Source organism: Meles meles, chromosome 13, assembly GCF_922984935.1.
Source record: "Meles meles chromosome 13, mMelMel3.1 paternal haplotype, whole genome shotgun sequence".
In the NCBI taxonomy this organism is placed as follows: domain Eukaryota; kingdom Metazoa; phylum Chordata; class Mammalia; order Carnivora; family Mustelidae; genus Meles; species Meles meles.
The window spans coordinates 58,601,341-58,624,502 of record NC_060078.1 but is presented as its reverse complement, the minus strand read 5'-3'; the positions used below and the strand labels follow the sequence as shown (position 1 = coordinate 58,624,502).

The following is a 23,162-nucleotide window of genomic DNA, read 5'->3' as shown; positions in this document are numbered from 1 at the left end:
TCTAACTCCTAGTCCAAGGTTTTTTCAACTGTACAATGACAAACTGTTAAAAGGTATGTAATATTTTAGCACTTACAGTAGAGTGTGTTGGTTAAGAACACAGACATAGGCTTTGGAGTCAGATAGCCTTAGGTTTCAATCCTTGCTGCTAGTGATTAGCAGTGTATCATGAAAAAGTTGCTTAATATCTCTGAGTCAATTTTCTTATATGTAAACTAGGTATACTAATACTAATGAATTATATCTACCTCTCAGAGTTATTTGATAAGATTAATAAGAGAACATATGTATAATTCTGAATACCATTATGGGACCACAGGATCTTAATAATTAGTAGTCATTGTGGACAAGTCCATAGGCAGTGATGAGATAGCAGGTTGGCTGCCATATAGCTTCATCCTTCCCAGTTCCAGTTATTGTGGCAAAAATTTTTTTCTTGCTATTTGATATCTAGATATAATTCTTCCAGAAGGTAAATAAGTTATAGAAATAACTATAGCTCTGAATGTTTAATAGAAAGAGAGGTAGCATGTAGAATCAGTGAATCTGTGACAAGCTGTAAGTATGAAAAAAGCATAGGAAAAATTGGCAGAAATTATTGTAGTCAAGAAGACCAGCATTAAGAGGGATGCACATCTTGCAGCATTCCTGTATACTTCAAAGTAGAATTTGGCCATAAAAACAGGATGTAGCATTAGTCCCTGTCATTAGTACTGCTACCCATATTGGTCACTGGCATATCTCAATTGGTCTGAGATGAAATGATGAAAATACTATAGTGATTTTTCATGAAGCTAAATTTATTCAGTTTGAACACTTGCTTTTTATTTTTGACATACCATGTCAGCTTTTTTTTGGGGGGGTCCCTAATTTTTTTTTCCTTTTGCGAAATAATAGTGATAAATAGTTGATAGTTTTTTTAAGGTGCTTGCTAGACAAAATAAGTTGTCAAATATATGCCAGCTCTTCTCTACTAATATTTATTTTGAAATCCCATAGTCTAGAAAAATAATGAGTTAATCTTCAAGATTTCTTACAGGTGTGGGAAACTAGACTCCTAGATATCAAAGGAGTTTATGTATGAAGATCATTCAATAACATCAGGAAGAGCATTTCCAAGGAGATGCATCTAGTACCCGATTCATATTTTATACAAACGTCCTACTTCTTATCTCCTAGGAAATTACAATTTAAGACAAAACAGAGGTTCAGGTCATTGCCACTCAGCACATAGAAACTAGAGTAGAAACTAATCTAATATAGAGATTAATAATGAGCTACTTACAGCATATAATTTAGGATTAGATAGGAAGCAAGACAAAAGCCATGATATGAGGAGGTGAGGCTATTTGGAAAAAGTAGCCCTGCAAAGATCTTTATCCTAACTAGAAGGAAGGACCAAACAATCAGGTCATCTTGGAGTCAACTATCTGGAACTCCTTAAATGTTACTGAATTGCTTTCTTTGCCTCGATGTCCTGAGGCTATACATGACTACAGAATTTCAATTGCTTTACTAAAGAAGATGGTTTTCATCAGGAATTAAAAAGAAAGATTTTGATTTTGTACTATATACAGGTTCTGAAGAGAACATTAAATACTGGTTAAAGTAAGTAGGACACCAAACAATTATAGAATAGTTGGGTAAGTAAGCAAAAATCGTGGATAAAATTAATAACTAGGCGGATTCTCATTATATCCAAGTTCATCCTTAGCCCCAAGGGCAGGCATTTTTGAAAGGTACATTAATTATAGACCTAGGGGGTGAGTGGTTTATTTCATTTATGTGTTTGTCTTCTGGTCCCAAAATAATGTGGCTTCTGAAAGTACATTCACTTGTAAGCCAGGGGGTGTTTAGGCCCTTGGAAAATCCGACTCCTTGTTAAACATATATAATCAGTTTTAATTCTGAATACAGCAACTGAACTAATGGCTTCAGAATTTGTAAGATAAGTATTTCCTGAAGGAGGTGACCAGGAATATGCTAATGGCTGGGTAAACAAATGACTGAACTGAAACCTAAAACAAAGTTCACTGTGACAAATAAGTCTTATTTTTTTCACATTCTTCTTGAATGCACCAAATGATTTTATTGTATTGAGCATGATTTGATTTACGATGATTTATTTCATAGACATTTATTGAGTACCTGCTAAGTGCCTGGGTCTAGAGATACAAAGATTAAAAAAAAAATCTTTGCTCACCAGGCTGTTACCTTCTATTTCAAGGAGGTCCTCAGCACACATTTTAAAATTATTTTAAAATATAGTAATTTCTATGGGAACTTATACCATACCACACACCCACTCACAGAAACACACATATTTTAAAGGATTTAAGTGTGTGTCAGAAATTTTCAGGAACCAAAAAAAGCAGGCAGGTCTTAAGGGCCAAAGCTCCATCTAATATTTCAGTATATAACATCCTAGTCTATAAAATCATCTTTAGATATTATGTCTTGGATTTTCCTTCTCTTTTGGCCTCATTTTATGCAGTCTTACTTTTAGAAGTTCTTAATGGCACTTCCCAGTCTAACCCAACCTAACCTCTGTATTTCTTGGTTGCTTAGTTTGATAGAAGCTCCTCAGAGAACTTCTGTTGGAGGTCATGCACTCCAGTCCTTTCCGGATTCCTTCATCCTGTCTGGGCCGGGAGAGGGGAGACAGGTTGCCATTTCAGTGTTTGTGGCTCTGAGACTGCCATTTGCACATCCACCCTTGGGGAAAACCTTTGTTCTGCATTTTGCCTGCTTGATATCTGGATGCCCTGGGATGCTCATGCACACCCACAATACATAAAATAGTTATCTTCATCTGCCAAGTAGAAGGCCCATTTTGTTCCAGAAAGAAGCAGAAAGTGGGGCCACAACTTTGCTGTGGGTATAGCAAACTGGCCCGACGACTTTTCCAGGCTTGGGTTTGGAACCCATGGCTTGGAACCCAGAGTTTCACCTGAGAGATGGGGTGGGTCTGGCTTGGTGAGCTAGGGCGGGTGGTGCACTACGCTGCTCCTGGCTGTTCCTGTGCATCTAGGGAATGTGTGCCCTTGGGCCCTGGCTGTGACTCCTTGCCAAGTTTGAAAACCCAACTGTGTTACTCTATTCCTTTCCAGCCCTGTAAAGGTGCACTTCCCTGCGGGAGGGATAACCATGGTCAACCTCAAGGAGGGGCTGGAAGGGCAAGTCCGCTTGTGCAGTGGAGTAGCCAAGCCATGGCTCAGGTGGGCCCAGCGCGGCCCAGACTGTCCAAGCACGGCCCAGACTGTCCAAGCACGTACCAGATTGCTTTGACTTGGCCTAAGTCGGGGTATACCTAAGTCTCCCCAAGGCTGTTTTTTCTTGGCTGTAGGCAGACCGGAGCCATGCGCAGCCCGGCCCCTTTTGCTCCTACTGGTGGATAAGCCCTTTGACCAGGTCACTCTGTATTCCTTCTGGCAACTGTTTCCCATACTGAGGCCAGAGGATGCTTCTGTGTGGCCGCCCAGCTAGTAGCAGAGGTCCATACTTGTGTCCATTAAGTCTCCATCTGCACTCTAATGCTTTAGCAGGAATCACAGTCGCCACCGCAGGACCCACTCTGCAAGTTAACCACTCTTGCTTTTGCTCGTTCGGCGCAAGGGGGAGGAAGGGCCCAGAGCGGAAGAAATGCCTGCCGCTGTCAGGAGCAACAGGCTCGCGGCGGGTGCGCACTCTTTTCCCCGCGGCGCGTCCGGGGCTGGCGCTGGCGCTGGGGCTTTCCAGTCGGTATTGAAGCTAGAACCGCCCTCCCCAGAGCCTCGCTGGGAGGGAAGTAAAAAAAAAAAAAAAAAGAAAAGATGTCCCGCCCCTACCCAAAACATTACAACCATACAGTTTCGATCCCTCTCTCTGCTTCCTGACCCTAGAGGGTTAAATCAGGAGGGTACAACGCCACCCCTTCCTCCTACTTCCCGCCTCTCCCCCCTACCCCCTCACCTTTAAAAAGTTAAAAAAATGTCTGCAGTGGAAATCTCTTAAAGGGGCGGTGCTGGTGAACGAGTACTCTTGGCACGAGTTGCTGAGAAGGCTGGCTAGGGGCGTGAGTTTGCTCCACCAGCACCAAAACACTGGAAAAAAAAAGAGAGAGAGAGAGAGAGAGAGGGAGAAAGAAAGAGGGGGGAAAAAGGAAAGAAAAAAAAAAGAGTGTGTGTGTGGGGGGAGGCAGACAGACACACACTTTAGATAAGGACAATTAGTCACCAGCAAGACCCTGTAGGAAGAGAGGTTTAAATCAGAGGGATTTAATGGGGGTGCTCTGTGCCTTCCCTGAAGCCATGCCCTCCAGCAACTCCCGCCCCCCTGCGTGCCTAGCCCCTGTGGCTCTCTTCTTGGCTCTGTTGGTCCATCTCTCCCTTTCCTCCCAAGTTGGAGACAGGAGACCCTTGCCTGTAGACAGAGCTCCAGGTTTGAAGGAAAAGACTCTGATTCTACTTGATGTGAGCACCAAGAACCCAGTCAGGACAGTCAATGAGAACTTCCTCTCTCTGCAGCTGGATCCGTCCATCATTCATGATGGCTGGCTCGATTTCTTAAGGTAAGGCAGGGGCTTCCATGGATCATTTTTTTTTTTTAAGTAACAACCCCCACCCCTTCCTATCCCCCATTCCAAAGGGGGAAGAAGAAGAAGAAAATAAGTCAAGCAATCTCACAAAGAGAAGAAAAGAGGTTTTTCCTCCTCCTGGAATATTTGCTGTGAGGCTTTAACTGGTGATTGAGAAAAGCAGTGTTTTCTATTAAGATGCACATGTTTGCAATGCAGAAGGCATTTCAGAAACTTATCAGTTATGACTGAAAAAATGTTGTGCTTACATATATCCACAATTAGCCTCCCCGTCTCCTTCTGAAAAAGAAACAAGAGGTTCAGGGCAGTTACAAAAGCGAAGAAAAGGTCTTAAGCAACAAAGACCCGAGAGAAATTGGTTGTGTGTGTGTGTGTGTGTGTGTGTGTGTGTGTGAGAGAGAGAGAGAGAGAGAGAGTGTGTGTGTGTGCGTGTGTGTGCCTGTGTGTATATGTGAGTGTTCAATCGGGGATCTCACGAAAGTGGAATTTTCCACGGAAAGATCGATTTGTCAGTTCTCTCCCACTCCAAGACAGAAAACGAATTTAAGCAGAGACTTGAGTGGTGGGCAAGTTGGACTGGATTTTTGGAGTTTTCTTTCATATCCTCCGGTGTCCTTTCCAGACTTCAGGACTTTGTAAGACGTTTTTAATAGACTGAATGGCCCCCCAGTCCCTCCTCCTTAAATCTCTTGCGGTAACTGCATAGTTTTTCTTTAAAGAAAAAAAATTCTCGCTCCAGTCATAGGGTATAAAAGGAGAACGGAAAGGGTCCTAGAAATACTACGGGGATGTTTCGGAGGGCTGAACTCGGCACCAGCGGATTACCAAACCGGTGGTTTGTCATCATGGACTTCCACCTTACCCAGTGGCTTGGGATCTAATTGTGCTCACTTTCTACCTGAGTTGTTACTGTTTAGCAGTTAGGCAACTAAGATACCTACCCATCAGGGACAGAGTTGTAGTGTATTAAAAAAAAATAAAAATAAATAAATAAATCGTCTGCAATGTCGAATCCAGTGTTGAGTTATTAGAAATTCTATCCAAATTGGAGCCTCAGCTGTGGGCTCTTCCGAAGAGCCCTGAGCGCTCTCTCAGTCCCACTTTTCCATCCGGAGGTCGCGTCTGCCGCGCGTCTTTCTTATCTTTCACTCCTTGCGAAATCCATTTTGCTGCTGGCGAGCTCCCGCCCGTCAGCGCTGCGGATCTGCCCGGTGCCTCAGCTGAATCATCGGTCGCGGCAGGTAGCAGGAGGCGCCACGGGAGCGCTCCTTCCACGTGGAGCTAGCGTTGCGGGAGTACTGAGCGGTTAGTGGGTTGCTGCCGCCGCAGAGGCCGTTTCGGTTCCTGGCGGTGCCTCCGCGGGAAGGCGGGAAGAGCTACGCGCGGCCGGGCTTCCTCCTCGGAAGTTCTGTGGTGCAGCCGAGCGCGTCTCTGAGCTCGTCCGCTGCTTGCGGGTGACGGGGGTTTTCCAAAATACACGCCCCACTTGCATAGCACTACTCCAGCTGCGCGGACTCCTTCGGGCTTCTTTTTCTTTCCGTCCTTTTAAAACCGTCTCGTTAAATGCATGCTGCAGAAAAGATTCTGGAAAGCGGCTTTTCGGGGAAGAGCCGTGGCGGGGCGCATTTGCATTGGTTGTACAGGCTTCTGGATGGACGGTTGTTGGAAATGCCTTATCTGCCGGCTGGTACTGGTACGGATGTCTCCTCTGTCTATCGTGGGGCCACGCGATGCCATGACTGCGCCCGTCCGAGAACGCCGTCCTGGAGTCTTCGGGCAAGCGACATTCCCGGCCACTTCTTGGGGCGGCTACCACTTTTGTCAGCAACTCCCCGAAACCGGAGTCCTCGGCTTTTTTATTTCATATACCCCCTCCTTTATAATCCTATGTGTTTTCTACATTTGGATTTGGATTTTCAGAGCCTGAACCAGCAAAGTGTTAAAAATAACTAACAGATCCAGAATTCAACAGTTGATCGTCTTAGTACTAAGAGCATCTGCACTGCTCCTTCTTTACCCCTCCCTGAAGTAGTTTTTGGCTTTTAAGACAGCTTATTTATGGAAATCCTGAACCTAAATAAATGTAAATGATGCTCTGGTGCTCCTCGAATCTGCTCCAAGGAGTGGGTTCCACGTTTCGGCAAACTTTACTTTCCCCAGAGCTTGTTTCCAAAGGGTCCCACGTAGGAAGGAAAAAAGATGAAGTTGAACTCAGAGTAGAGAGGATGTTACCTTTCTTGAGATCACGCTGAATTGCTTAAGGGACCAAAGAAACACTGCTTTTACCGTGCCAGGCAGGGATGGGCAAGAGTTCTCAGAAAAGGATTTACCCCGGGAATCTCTTGTCCAGGGTTTGGGAGATGCATGCGGTTGTTACAAGATAGTGTTGAAGGAAAATCAACTTTAGCATTAAGAGAAAAAAAACAAAACAAAAAACAAAAAAAAAAAACCCCTTCCATCTCAGGTACCTGGTCTGAGAGAAAGGAGGCTGGTTTCACCTTATCCACAGCGGTTGCGGTGCCTCTGGGGCGGAGGAAACAGATCTCGGCTTTCAGCCTAGAAGTTTGGCAAAAGTCTGAGCCCGGCAGTCCGCGCGCTGCGCGTCTCCGCCAGGAGCGCTTTCCGGGCAGTGGCAGAAACTGGGCAACTGCGCCTTAGCCCCGTGTTCTCAACAGAAGTGCCCCCCCCCCCCCGCTACCCCCCACATGCACTGTGTTAACAAACAGACTAACCGTTTGGAAAAAAGTACCTTTGGCGAGCTGCGTAGGGTTGTCTGAGGGAGGGGGCCGTGGCCGGCTGGGCGCAGGAGGCAAAGCCCGGGGAGCCAGGCGCACGCGAGATGCCGGGGCCCACGCGGGTGGCGGGCTGGAGGGGTGGGACACAGCCGGAGCTCGCGGAGAGTGGGAAGAGGGCCTCGGTCGGTATCCCGCGCCCTCTCGCCTTCCCCCAGGATCCTTTCCTCTCTTTCTCTACCTCTGCAGCTCCAAGCGTCTGGTGACCCTAGCTCGGGGACTTTCGCCCGCCTTTCTGCGCTTTGGAGGCAAAAGGACGGACTTCCTGCAGTTCCAAAACCTGAGGAACCCGGCGAAAAGCCGCGGGGGCCCCGGTCCGGATTACTATCTCAAAAACTATGAGGATGGTGAGAAACTTGCTTCCAGTCTAGAGGGGTGAGGGAAGTTTGAGGAATAGGAGCGAGTACTTGATGTGTGGGGTGGGGTGGGGGTGTTAGCAGATTTGGAGGAGAGCCTGGTGGAAGCTCCTCTGAAAAGCAAGTAGCTTTGGGCTAGGGGGTGCGGGAGTTTGGGACTCCTGGCGTGATTGCGGGGGGAGGGTAGTTGGTGGTCAACTGGTTGCCGGCCTTTCACTGGGCGTCTGAGCTCGGAGGCTGAGAATTGGTAGCCAGTACAATTGGCAGGCCAGTTCTGTAGGGTAGAAGATGTAGAGTGTTTCTTGAGAAAAATTCAGACAGGTTCTTAGGCTACTAATGGTTCAGGGTCACGTTTCATTCCTAAAATTCTAGAAAAAAGTGCCTTTCTGTTTTTCTTATTTCTTGCTTTCCTGAGTTGAGGATGGAGGTGATAACAGCTTCTTCTGAAACCCACTCTGAAGTTTTCTGGAGAATCCTTTTATATTGGACCTCCTTGTTGGGAAAGGTTTGAATATCTCCACAGTGGGTTCTCCTTCAGACTGCCTAATCTTAGAGTCGCATTTCCCCCCCCCCCCCCCCCCCCGTTTTAAAATGGGCTTATAAATGCCAGCCTTCTTTCTTGCCAGGATCAAATGAGTTAAGTGTTAAAAGGGCTTTGAAAATTCCAAATCATATTTAAGTTCGAGAAGCCAATCTTTTTTGGTTGAAATAGTCTCATTTTTACTAGGAAAAAATGAAAATGGTATTTAAAAGTTTTGTTTAGAGGGTATAGTGTTAATATATATGAATTTTCTTTATGGGTAGGGGACATAATTCTTTCAAATAGTCAAGATGGGAATTGGTGGGTCCCCAGCTACTGAGGCTGTGTAGGTTGTATAAAAGAGGCATTGGTGTCCATTCTTGGAGAGTTTTCTCTGCCCTGCTCTCCCTTTTCATAAGTGAGCCTCAGAGCTTACAGAGCTCAAAGACAGGTTCTTAGAGCTCCCTGGATTTTGTTATATCTTGTCCTTGTAAATCAGCAAAATGAGGAAATGCCATATAGTATGTATGTATATTCTGGGATTTCACTGAATGGGATTCTGGAGAGATGCTGGGATCTATCCCAAGGGTGACTGGGGAAAAAAAAATTTTTTTTTTAAAGTGCTACAGTGGAGAAAGAGAGCAAGGCTGAGTCTTCTTGAGTTTAAAGTGTGAACAGGACTGATAACATTTGTCGAAGTGTATAGGAGTATAAGGCTAGGTCTTTTCAGAGGTGAATGTCATTGCCATAAAAATGTGGGTTGCAATAGATTTTGCTGTCACTCAGCATAAAATGCAGAAAGGTAAAAGATAATCCCAAACAGCAGTTCTGTTGGTAATTTGACCTAGGGCCTTATAGCTCTCAGGGTCACTGTCAGCTCTGTGATCAGATATGCGAAGGGAGAATATTAATGGTTTTCCTAATGAAACAGCTCTTCTTCGAATCCATGTCAACTACTACTTCTTTGGCTTGTGAAAAAATGTTTAAGAGCCCCAAGAACCACTCGGGGGAGAAAGAGGGAAAGGACCATTATAAATGACAGGAATTGGCATTTTTCTCCCAAACTTGTACCTAGGATTATATTACCAATTCACTGAGAACATGAGATTCGCTTAAAATGAAAGATACAATTTGTTTCCCTTTATGAAGGGAGAAAGTGGGCATCATGGGGAGAAAGGAAATTGGTAGAAGGCTGTGCCCCATAAAATTTCATGGAATTTAAAAAAAAATCAGAAATGGAAAAGATCTAAGAGGTCATCTTCAATCTTTCCACTACTTCAGGGGCCAGTACAGGATCATTCCATATGGAATCCTTTTCTTGTTTTGTCCAACCTGGTATTAAATATCTCTAGGAATGTAGTTTTTACCACACTTGTGGGAGAGAGTTCTGTCCCATAGGTTTTTGCCAGCATATTCTTATCTTGAATTTTCCTTTTATAAATATTCTCCAAATATTTATGGTTATTTCTTTTTTTGCATTTTTTAAACATCTATCTTCAAAATAATTTCTGTCTTTGGTGTGAGTGACAGGTTCAAAAAAAAAAAAGGTTTTTTCATAGCTGTTTTTATCTAGACTACCTGGATTTAATTCTTTTAAAACTTTCTTTAAAGTCTGTACTTCCAGACACTAATCTGCTTTATTGCTTTTAGCTGAACTCCTTTTGATTTATGTCTCCCTGGTAATAAGATGCTCTGAACTATGTCAGTATTTGAGGCCTTAGCAGAGTTAAAGAGAGTAGGAATGTCCTGTTTTTGCCCTTTGATGCTCACATATCCTTAAATCACCCATATTGTCTTTGTTGTTGATGTTGCATTACAGAATTTAAGGCAAAAATATTTTTGGTATAGTCTTAGCAATTTTGCAAACATTATACTTCAGTTGTCACTTTTCATCCAGTGGTAATTATCATCCTCATCATGAACATCTTAAACATAATTAGGTCTTCTTAGTAAATGGCCCTGTAATAGGTACTTGGGCACAAGCACCTTATTAGAAACAAGATGTATTGACTTAAACATAATACAGAGTAATAACATACATTTTGAATAATAAGATACACTTATTGGCACATTATGAAATTTAATGCTATAGTGAAGGGAATATGGAATTTGGACTTAGAAAGCCTGTATTGTAGCCCTTGCTCTATCACTTAGGATTATGTGGCCCTGGGCTTGCTGCTTCTCTGTAGCATATGGATGATGATAATACCTGCTGTGCATCGCTTCTGTGAGGCTTTTAGGAAGTAATGTGTGTAAAATATTTTGTCAGTTTCAAAGCACTATGTAAAGGCTAAGGATCTTACATTTATTAAGAGCAATTTCAGAAAATTTGTAACATCTTATATTTTGAAGTGGGATTAAGAAGCGAATAAGATTCAATGAGACAAGTTTATACAGAAGAAAGGAGATAGAATTAGGGAATTGTTTGAGAGGTTTAAGGGAATGTCGGGAGAATTGTCTTTAAGGAATGGAGATGGAGAACATAGGGTGGCTTACTTTTTTGTGGTAATGAGAGAAGAGACATATCTTTAGTTTTCTTACATGCTAACAATGAAATGAACCAACAGTTCTAGCTTAGGTAAAATACAATATGGTTAATTCATACTGCTACTTTGATGTGATATGTTGTTTTTCCCCCCTGAATGAATAGTGCAATTAACAAGGCACGTGGCTTCTAGTTTCCACATACTTTTTAAGCTTTAGTGCAAACTGCATTTTCTCTTAACTTTCTAAAACCACACTTTCTGTATCATTTTGGGAGAGTCTCTGCTTACTCTTTTAATACAGTTATCTATTCTACTCCATGCATTTCTATTCATATTCTACTCTAGGCAGACATCTTGAATTTCATACAAACATGGTGATGGTGGAAGAAATAAAAATAGAATTGTTTTTCATACCTTGGAATTTTACCGTTTGCCTTACCTTTTGTACACCATTTATTATGCACATCAAAAACCAACTTGATATTTCTAAAATATCATATTCATTATATCACTCTTTTGCCCAGAAATTTTGATTATTTTTGGATTGCTTACTGAAAATGTTTAAGCTCCTCAACTTGGCATTCAAAGCCTTTCACATTTCAGTCTTGGCTTATAATTTTGTATCCTGTGTTTTTTAATATACTTTTTAATTACAGTCCTACTTGATTTTCACTCTTTGTAAAGCACCTTCATTATCTCACCCCTTACCTTTGTTCAGCCATGTATCTCTGCTTTGAGAGCCTTTCTTCTGGCTCTGTTCAAGTCTCACCCACTACCTAATTCCTGAAGACCCATTGCAAATGCCCCTTATTTTCTCAAGGCCTTTCTTTCCTGAGCATATGATTGCATAGTGATCTCTTCTTTCTCTGGATTGTTGAAGCTTTTACTCTTTAGGTTGTCTCCGTCTGCCTTATTTTGCTCTTTAACTTTTAACACGTATGTGAAAAGTTTTTCTTTCCATTAAATGTTTTACTGTTATAGAAGGCACATTTTCCGTAGGAAGGGACCATATCTAATTATTGTTTATTCCAAAATGTCTAGCATTATATAGAGCTTCAGCAAGTTTTTTGGATATATATTGGCTTAACACTGTTCAAGCCCTGGGAAAATGGATGTGACTAATGAAGAAATGAGTGAATTTGTATGTGAAGATTCTGTTCATTTTCCACCTTCAATGCATAGTCTTAAAGTTCATTCTTAATGCTCATTTTAGTGACACTTTTCGTTATTTTAACCATGTACTCTTTATCTTATGTAATCTAAGTCATTTTGGTTTCATGCTATGCATTTAAATTTATCACCTGGTTTAAAGCCTTGCACTGGACCCATTATTAATTATATATTGTATCTCTTTCCTTTTTGCCTTTATTTTTGCTTTTCCTTGTTAGTCTTACTTAGTTTCTATGCCTACTTTTCTAATTCCTGATTTAATAGTGCTTTTTCAGAAACGTCAGAAGTTTTTTTAATCTCTCTTGTCTTGAAGATTTTCTCTTCAGAGAGCTTCTGAAATACTAAAGGATGAATGCAAGTATACTTATAAACTCTAAGGCACTCTGCAACTATTATTACTGTTCACCTTTCTTCAGGGAGTTTTCCAATTTTAGTAGAGGTGAGGTAGTTAATTTTTTTTTCTTTCTATTTCCATACCATCAGTCAAGACATAAGACATAAGAACAGCACAACTACCAAAAAACATATTTGCCTTGAACTTACCCACATTTTGTTATCTCATTTTATTTAAAATAAAAGGTTTTATAAAGGTTCTTGAAATTTTGGGGTGCCTGGGTGGCTCAGTGGGTTAAAGCCTCTGCCTTCGGCTCAGGTCATGATCCCAGGGTCTTGGGATCGAGCCCTGCATCGGGGCTCTCTGCTCAGCAGGGAGCCTGCTTCCCTCCCCACCCCACCCACCTCTCTGCCTACTTGTGATCTCTGTCTGTCAAATAAATTAAAAAAAAAAACTTTAATAAAAAAATAGGTTCTTGAAATTTAGTTACATTTGTAAGTATTTATTGATTACCTATTCTGTTTAGTTTTATGCTAGACAAAGAATGGCAGAATATCAAATAAATAAATGGTAGTGCTCCAAATCACCATTAGAACACAGTGGGGCACCTGGGTGGCTCAGTGGGTTAAAGCCTTTGCCTTCAGCTCAGGTCATGATCCCAGGGTCCTGGGATCGAGCCCCACATCCGGCTCTCTGCTCGGTGGGGAGCTGTTTCTCCCTCTCTCTCTGCCTGCCTCTCTGCCTACTTGTGATCTCTGTCTGTCAAATAAATAAAAAAAAACACAAACAACACAGTAATAATTGCTCTAGGCAAGATCTAATCACTGTTAAAATAAATAGGTGAGGAGTGCCTGGTTGGCTCATTTGATTGGGCATCCAATTCTTGGTTTCAGCTCATGTTGTGAACTTGGTGTCCTGGGATCAAGCCCCACATGGGGCTCGGTGCTCACGGGGGAGTCTGCTTGAGGATTCTCTCTCTCTTCCCCTGCTCACATTCTCTCTCTCTCTCTGAAATAAATAAATCTTAAAAAAAAAAAAAAAAACTAAGACCTTAATGTAAAATGGATATTTGCATAGCCTCAAAGCATCTCTCTCATAATATTTGAATTGAATATATTTGAATGATATTTGAATGAATTATATTTGAATGAATTGTTGTGGTGGTTTCGGCTTTTGTCCACAAATTCTCTGATACTTCTCTTTCTAGGAGGTAGAACTTGACTTTTGTCCTTTTAAGTATGGGCTGCATTTAATGATTTGTTTCTAAAGATGAGAATCTGTACAGGGGAAAACACTAACCTTATGGTGGAGAAACTGACAGACTGCCATTACAGCAAAGTGATCAAGCTTAACATGAGCAGATAAATCATGTGGATAATCATGTATTCCCTGATGTGATGTGATGAGAAGGCACATCACCTTTTTGATATTCTTTGGAAGAATCCCTGACTCTCTATAATTATGAGAAAACACTAGCCAGACCAAACTGAAAGATAGTCTACAGAATAACTGACCTGTGCCCTTCAAAAGACACGGTCCCGGGGCGCCTGAGTGGCTCAGTGGGTTAAGGCCTCTGCCTTTGGCTCAGGTCATGTTCCCACGGTCCTGGGATCGAGCCCCGCATTGGGCTCTCTGCTCAGCGGGGAGCCTGCTTCCTCCTCTCTCTCTCTCTGCCTGCCTCTCTGCCTACTTGTGATCTCTATCTGTCAAATAAATAAAATCTTAAAAAAAAAAAAGACACTGTCCCTGCTGTCAATGAACTAATAGCTTAATTAGTGAGATAACATTTATACTGATAAAACTTAAGAGTAACTCAGAGACAATATAGCAGGAAGTGCTAAGTGAAACATTTTGCCAGGTGTAACAGGAAAAGTAGAGATGGATATGGGCCAGATTTAGGTAGGAGTTAGGGTAGGTTGGGCCTTGTGAAAGAGGTAGACTTTGGAAAGGTAGTGACAAGAAGAGAGGACATTTAGCTTAAGGGAAAGATCATGAGGGCAAAGCCTAAATATGTGTTTAGATAGTAAGAAAACCATCCTGGTTACATAGAAGACACAGGTTAAGAATTATCTTAGTTCATGTTGGCAGAGCTATGGTATGTTTTTTAGAGGCCTATTTGTACATTTTTTTGTTAATTCAGAAATGTTTATAATTTAAAAACATAAAAAGTGCATGTTAGAAATAATTATTTAGAGAGAAGCAAGGGAGGGGCAATGGGTGAGGGAGAGAGAATCCCAAGCAGACTCCTTGTGCTCAATCTCATGACCCTGAGATCACGACCTGAGCAAAAATAAAAAATCGGACGTTCAACTGACTGAAACATCCAGGAATCCCATTAGAAATGATTCTAAGAAAAGCTCACAGTGCTAAAATTATGTCTAAATGGAGTTGTAAGAAGTTCTAATATGTTTTTGTTAGTTCCAAAATATGTAATTGAAGAAGTAAGTACATGTCTGAAGGAAAAGGTTGTTTGGGTAAATCTAGATTACATTATGAGAATCTTGAATTTTAGCCATAGTAAATTGGTATTGTTCTGTAGGAAACTAGAGGCTGTTTAAGTTCTCTTATTGGAGAAAGGAAGGACATGTTTTCAATATAGGCAGTGCCCCTTTCCCTCTCCCATTCTTCTTTTCAAAATTACTGCACACATTCACATATTCTAGCTAAAGTATTTGGTGCGGTTTGAGTTATGAAGCATGATTGAAAGATAATTTAAAATTTAATAATTAATTTGGTTCTTACATTATAGAGTATATAAAAGAAAGAAAGGTTTTAGAACTTGTTTGATAAGTTTCATGTTACCCTTCATACAGAATAAAAACAGTCAGTATTTTATAATGTACATTCACTCATGAATTTACTTATTGGGCAGGCATCTAGTTCCTGTTTGACACTGAGGCTGAGAATATGAATGAGGCCGAGGTATTGTCAAATTTCATACCACTGACTTCTTATCACTTCAGCAGCAACAGCCAAAAGCAGTTTCTGGAGATTTTCAGCCCGAGGATGAACTTTCAAATTCATCATTTGATATTTCACGATTTGTCTGCCTGCAACTTTAGAAGGATTTGATTTAATTTAATATTTTATTAAAGTGTGTCAGGAATCCCCTGAAGTTTTATGTATGTCTTATTCTGCCTTTTGAAAACAAAATGATGCATTTTCTGTAATGTTTAAAACTTGGTATCCAAGACTTGATGTTAGCTGCAGCTCACTGTACCTTGTGAATTTGAATAGGGTATCTCAAAAAGATATAGTTGTTCGGTCATTTAGTCATTGTGGCCATCTATAGAGTGCTGGAAGTGGTAGAGATCAGGAAACTCTGGGGTCTGTTATGAGTAGAGGTGGCTTAATTAATGAATCAGAAAATCCAGCAAATAAACCTTATGATAATGACCACATTTGTATAAATTTATCGCCTGGTCATTGGGGCCATAGACAGTTGTGTATTCCTATACAACACAATTGTTCTACTATCGCCAATACCAAATATCATTATTTCCCTTGTCAAATGAGTTTAAATTCTCTCACTTGTTCTACCAAGCCCTCCTGGTGGCATGGGTACCTCATAGAAGAAAAGAAACTTCTTTTGCGATTCCCTGGGCCTTATCAGGCCACCAGTCACATGGTCTGGGCTCCTAAAGTCAGGAGTCTCTTCTGAGAATCCTTCATCAAAATGGATTAGATGTTAAGAATCTTAGCTTCAGTGCTTCTTAGTCCCTTAATCAAGCTTTCAGTTGTCTCAGTCTGTGAGACAGTTGGATTGGGAACACTGAGGTAGGGGTGTGTGTGTGTAAGAGAGAATATATGAGCACAAGAGAATTTGGTGTGTTTTATATCTTGCATTTTTCTGTGGATGGTGATGTAGTCAGAGTAAATACATATTTCTAGATTAGTGCCTAGTATTGTACAAGGTATAGTTACCTTGTTGATCTCTGCTGTCCTTTGGTTTCATGATTTGATGGAGTGAAGTTCAGTTCTGTCAGTTTTCTTCCCTTCAGTATAGCAAAAAACAGTGTAATTTTGCCTAATTTAATAATAAACTTTTGATTATCAACTATATGCCAAGCTTAGTATTAACTATTGGGGCACCAAGAGGCATAAAGCATAAACTGCAGTATCAAACTACTCTGGTCTTTATATTTGTAGAATTTCACAATGATCTCCAGTATTATCTTTCTACTTCAGTCAGATTAATCTTTGCTTAGTCCTTCCATTTTATTTATATCATCCACCTTGAACATTCATCCTCTGAAGTAAAATTCAAAATTTTACTTGTCCTTCAAAGCTCTGCCTGTGTCCTCTCCTACTAAACCTTCTGCTAAGCCAATCCCCATCCATCCCTCCTCATTCCCTAATTTTTTCTGAGATTCTTCTCTGAATACTTGATCTAATTTAGTCCAAGTGCCCCAGATTTTACGCTTGATTGACTTAAGTGGACGTAATTTTTGTCTCTAGGAATTTACAATCAAAACAGACTGGCATTGACACATAAAAATCCTTACAGAGATCACACTGCTTGGAACAGACACTTTAAATCAAGCAAAATATTTATGTTATTTAGAAACCTTAATACATGTGTTTTGCTTTTTGTATGGCAAAGAAAGAGTAAAAAAATATAAGCTGCGTATAGAAGAGATGGTGTATATGTCTGTATCTCTATGTTTGTATTGAGGATGTTGTATTGTTAGGGGTAAACCACTTACCTTATTTCCACTTGCTCTGGAAAGGCAAAAATTCCTTGAAGGAAGGTGAGACTGGAAAGCTGGGAAAAGATAAATTGCTCAGATTTGGGGCATAATTTCTGAAATAAGAATGGATGTTTTTCTGTAGCTTAATAATAGTTATAATGTAATAATAATATTACTTAACATTATTGAGTGCTTTTTATGTGCCAAATACTATTTTAAGCAATTTACATGCACTGGTACATTTAATTCTCTTATCAATTCCATGAGAAAAGTTCTGTTTTCTTCACTTGACAAATGGGGAAACAAAGACACAGAGTGGTTAAGTAACTTGTCCAAGACCACCTAGCCAATGAGTTGTAGAGCAGACACTCAATGACATCAGTCATTAAGCCTGCAGACTTAAATATCTTTTCAGACACAGATGACATGCAAAAAATAATAAGAACAAGATAGGATATAATCAAATGTTAAACCATGTAGAACAAGCTGTAAGGGCTATTGGAGCTGAGAGAAGGAAATTAAATGAGAGTTTGAGTAGTCAGCACATGTGCCTACGAGGAGGGCTCTTGACCTGGCCTTAAGAGTATATAATAAGGGGCGCCTGGGTGGCTCAGTGGGTTAAGCCTCTGCCTTCAGCTCAGGTCATGATCCCGGAGTCTTGGGATCAAGCCCCGCATCAGGCTCTCTGCTTGGCAGGGAGCCTGCTTCCTCCTCTCTCGCTCTCTCTGCCTGCCTCTCTGCCTACTTGTGATCTCTGTCTGTCAAATAAATTAAAAAAAAAAAAAAAAGAGTATATGATAATAATAATGCTAATAATAGCTATTGTTTGTTGACCTCTTACTGTCTTTCCATATGTTATCTCATTTAATTCTTAATCTGATGAGAAATAATGTGTGTGTGTGTGAAGAACTGAGACTCAAAAAAGACAGGTGACTTGCTCAAGGTCATAAAGATGGGCAGTTGGTAGAACCAGGATTAGAACACAGTCCTGTTTTCTCTTTACCGTGCTTAGGTAGAAGGATCCCATCTTTGATTCATTCATCTTTCTGGAACCCAAAAGCCTTATATTAAACCTGTGGAACATTAAAATTATCTGTGCCATAGGCCTTCCTATGAGTTTAATGAAAGTCTTGTGGGACACTAAATAGTTGCTAAGTAAAACAACACAAGAATAATCACAGGGAGACACATGAACAACTCAAAGAGATGGTTGTCACATATTATGACACATTGAAGGAACAGAACAACAACTGATCTAATATGGAATAGAATTTACTAGTTTCTCTAGGAAGGAGGTATATTTGGAGTGGATACATTGAAGAGAATAGCAGAAATGTATCAACAGTATTATTGATACAGAGGAAATGGCAGGATATAAAGCAGAAAATTAAGTATATTTCAAAAAGTTGTTAGAAAGTTATAAACAACTTGTTGGGCAGTTTTAGAATTATCTTATTTTTTATTTGTAAATGAAACCATGCTCAGCCTTAAGTTGTAAGCCCAGTGAAACCCTGTGAAGAGTAAAAGTAACAGATAAGGGTGAGGTTTCAAGAGAACCCTTCCTTTCTAACCTCCTTCCCTGTCTTTCTCTTTGAATTGAGATTTTTAAATTCAAGTGAAGAACACTTTTACAACCACTTAAAATGAAGAAACTAAGGAACGTAGAGATTTATATATTCTGCACAAAGTCTCAGGGGTGGTTTAAGAAATTCTGTTGTTAAGTGGCAGAGCTGTGATTGGATCCAGGACACTCTCACTCTGAAGTTGGTCATTGTCACTGTCCTATAGCGTAACAGTACTATGTTCCTCATTCTTCTACTGAGACAGCTTCAAAGGCCTTTCAACTAGGGGTTTCTATTAGTTTGAGTCTGATTTGGAAGTTTGAAAATGGGGCTATGTGAAAAGTATTACTATTTCCTTTGTGGCTGTTTCCATCTAGTTTGGTCACTTACCTCCTCATTCTGCCACCTCTCTCTCAGGGATCTGGGTTCCATGTCTCTGTCCTCTCTCTGCCTGCTGCCTGACTAATCTTTCTGAAGCTCCACTATATGTCCAGGTAGAAACCTTCAGAGATCTCTCTTGTCTGCTTATTCAAGTTCTTACTCTCCTTTAGTTTTTCAAGGCCCTTGAGAGTCAGCTTCTCTTTGCCATCATTTCTAACCCTTGGGTCCCCCATTCTATCATCTGTTTGCCCACTTTTTATCCATTTCTGAATTCTTCCTACTTTGCAAAGCCCTGATTACATTTGTCTTCCTTCTCTCTGAATTCTTCACTATCTCAGCTCAAAGTGATTTAACTAATTAATTCCCTCATGAAATATTCATCCAGCCTGAATTTCTGAGGCATTTATTATCTAAAAGTCACTCTTTGACTCTTTTCATATTCTGCCTTATCTTCTCATGTATCTTTTTGTATGTGTTCATGTAAACTTGGCTCTACCCTTAGATTATAGGTCACTGTGAGAGTAGTGTTTATATCAATTCTGTAGTTTCTACAACATCTAGTAAAATATCTTTTGCATAGTAGCTCTTCAGCAAATACTTGTTGACTAATATTTGGCATTTTTTTTGGTAGTTTGATATACTAAAGAGAATAAGCTTTTTTCCATTCATTGTTTCTGCCTTTTTAAAGAAATATATAGGATATTTCTGGTGAACGCTTGACTTCCCTATTCCTATTTTTACTCTTAAAGATTTATACTTTTATTTATTTTATTAATTACCAATATAAGGCAGGCTCACTAGTATAAATTCAATAATATGTATATCAAATGATCCTCAATTCCACTCTGTAATCACTCTTAATAGCCCAGCATGTATCTTTTCAGACCTTTTTCTATGTATACAGATGTATATAAACTTTTAAATATATAGTTGGGATCATATTGTACAACTTGGTTATCAAGGTAATCTTTTAGTCAATAACTACAGTCTGTTTTTTAGTGAGTAAATAATCCATATATGGATGAGCTATAATTTTTTTTTTAAAGATTTTATTTATTTATTTGACAGACAGAGATCACAAGTAGGCAGAGAGGCAGGCAGAGAGAGAGGAGGAAGCAGGCTCCTTGCGGAGCAGAGAGCCCAGTGCGGGGCTCGATCCCAGGACCCTGGGATCATGACCTGAGCCAAAGGCAGAGGCTTTAACCCACTGAGCCACCCAGGCGCCCCGGATGAGCTATAATTTAACCATTCTCTTTAATTCTTTCATTGGTACTTTTCCCCAAGAACTTCTGTTTGCTATTTGTCCATAGTTTCTAACAAAGCAGTGCTGTGGTATTATATTTCCTTCTCCATACTGGAACTTGATCTAAATTATTCATTTTCCCCTAATGTCTTTTTAAACACCCTTATCCATTTTAATCCTTTTAGCTATAATACATTCTTTGAGTAAATGTCAGGAAAAAAAGTCACAGTAAAACTAATTCTGTGCATCAAAGTATGGTTTCCTTTAGTGAAATAAGTGCTTTGTGAAGTTTTGGATACAGATGAAAGTGACATTCAAAATATTTTGAGTTTTTGTTCAAATATTACATGACTGTGTGATTTAAAAGAAACCTTAGCTGAGGATTTCCTGATTTTCTTTGAATGTCACTCATCTCATTAAAGCTGCTCTGTGAATTTGAATATTAGTCAGCCAAAGAAGTAAGATTTATGAAGACCTTGCATAATGTCTTGTTGGAAACAGGTAGCCATTTTTGAAGAGCTCCCTAATCACTCATTTGCAGGAGAAAAGTCATTATACTTTTACATTCATAATGCCCTTTAAAGATGATAAAAACACCTCTGATCCTTATAGGGACTGTGTAGAGGAAGTTTATTTTAAGTTTTGTCATTTCCACTTTATAAGTAAGAAAACAGATTCAGGGCAGTTGTTCAAAGTAACATGGCTTTTAAGTGACAGAGCTGGTATTAGAATTCAGCACCTCTCCCTTCAAGCCTGACCCGCTTAAATAAGTTATCATAGCTAAAAATAGTCCTGTCACTCCACTCAGTGAGCCACGTGGGCACTTGTATTCTGTCGTGGTTGGGCACTCTGAAGCAAATTCTCTGGGGGACTAGAATGGATCTATGGCTTTCATGAGGGGGTGTGTTTGCGTGAAGGTATGTGGGGTTCCAGTTTAGTCCTGGATTCTTGTATCTTTTTGAACTGTTCTTCACTGACAAACTCTTGGACCGGCTACAGAATGTCATTTTTGGAGATATAGCACCTGAATTCTAGACTCCCTTGAGACCAGGTCCAAATCCAGGGTAAGTTTAAAACTAGCCCAGAGAATGGGGCTAGGGGACTTTGAGAGCACTCTGTAGAATGTCAGTATCTCCGAGGAGACGTCCCACAAAGAATTTAAAAGCCTTTTAAAGGTAGACATTAGCTATCACAGTGCACTCAAAAAGGGAGGAACACACTGTAGTTTCATTTACCCTGAGGAGCCCCATAGTGAGTAGGCAGAAGAGCTAGAAGTAGAACATGAGTTTTTTGGTGATAATAGTCACTGAGCCATGCACAATTAAAAAAAAAATCTTTGTAATCACCATTGAAATAAATCTTTACATATCTCTCAGTACCTTAATAGGTATGCTGTTTTCATCTGGGTGTTTATTTCCTTGCAATTGTTAAAAAGCAAGATTGTGAATTATTTGCCTGGCCATTATGAATCCCTATGGAAGAGTAGACTCAGGTTAAATCCAGTGAGATATAGATTCAAAAGGAACTACAGGCTAGACTTAGCCAAGTTAAAATCCATAGGTGAAACTACACACGTAACCTAAAACCATTACACAAATAAATGCTATTGTTTCATAGACCATTTGTAGAAGCAAACGAATGGCACCCCAGTCCAAAGGTCAGGATTTTCAACAACTTGCAGCAGAAAACTTACACTTATTAAATGTCTTCACTAGGGGTTTTTGTGTTACTAGACGACTGAGGTCTTTTGTTTCTTCTGTTTTCCTCATGGCAATAAAGTTGAAATTTAGCAAGCTTTCAAAATGAAATTTCTCGTAGAAGTTATAACCACAGGTTTATGTTTTCATCACCTAAATATGGAACAGGATGACTGAAACCTGGGATGGGGGAGGGGAAAAGAGAGTTGAGGACACATGTGGTGTGTATCAAGAATCAGTATAAATCAGGAAGGTGTGGTAAGGGGGATTTCCTGTGTTATAGAACTGTTGAAATAGTGCTCCCCACCCTCCAACGATACATTCCAAGTGAAGGTGCTGGCCTTTTCTGACACCTTGCAGAGACGGTGTGCCTGTTACCTGACACACTGTAGTTTCCTTGAAGCCTCAATCAACAGTCTGCTGCTAGGAAAAACTCATCCTGGAGATAATGCATTCTTTGGTAATGTCCTTTCTTTGGTGCCTCATGAGGTTTGTCAGGTACCTGCCTGTAGGGCGGGGCCAGACTAGAACATTTGAGCCTGTCCTTTTTTAATCCCTTCTCCAGGACAATTCATTTTTCGTTTCCAGGTATGATGATAATATCTACCAATTATTGAGTATTGACACATCCTAAGCACTGGGCCAAAAGCTTTTCAAAGATGATCAGTTTTTTTTCCTCACAGCCCCATGAAGCAGGTACTCTTAACTGTCCTATTTGATAGAAGCCTAGAGATGTTAGTCAGTGGTTCTCAATTCTGGCGGCAGATTAGAATTAGCTAGAGGAGCTTTAAAAAATACTGGGTCCTAGACTAATTAAATCAATCCCTGGGGTGGGACTGAGGCATTGATTTTTAAAAATCTCCTCAGGTGCTTGTAAAGTGTACACCATGGTAAGAACCTCTGGGTGAAGTGACTTGCCTAAGGTACCCCAGCTGGTCTGCTGTGGAGTTCAAATCTAGACAGTCTGACACTAGAGCCTGGACATAGCCAGCTCTACTGTAGTGATGCCTGAATTCTAACATGCATGCAAGTCATCTGGGGATCTAATTACAAATGAGATTCTGCACTTCTAACGAACTCCTAGGTCTTGCCCATGCTGCTGGTTTGGGGACCATACTTGGAGTAGCAAGGCTTTGCTGCTAGTTACTAATGTTAGTACCTATGGGAGCTAGAAGGGAAAAATATTCACTGAAAGGCAGCAGCAGAATGAGGAGCTGGGAAGGGCTTCTCATCCATTTTTACTTTAGTGGTGATGGCAGAGATCATGGACTGATTATATAAACTTTTCAGTGTTTTCCTAGGGTTAACTAAACTGTTTCAGAGTATTTCCCTGTTCTCAAGAGCCCTTGGATCT

General features: G+C 40.5%; 1 protein-coding gene across 3 annotated transcripts in view; it reads left to right on the top strand.

Annotated features, from left to right (window-relative positions):
- The first annotated feature begins 4,023 nt into the window (after window positions 1–4,023).
- Window positions 4,024–23,162, top strand: part of HPSE2 (heparanase 2 (inactive)) — a 768,592-nt gene continuing 749,453 nt past the window's right edge. For all 3 annotated transcript variants that reach the window (XM_046028031.1, XM_046028030.1, XM_046028029.1), the window contains exons 1-2: window positions 4,024–4,549; window positions 7,558–7,715. In XM_046028031.1, the coding sequence (XP_045883987.1) occupies window positions 4,260–4,549; window positions 7,558–7,715 (448 nt within the window). In that variant the 5' untranslated portion in view covers window positions 4,024–4,259. The remainder of the gene's footprint in view (window positions 4,550–7,557; window positions 7,716–23,162) is intronic.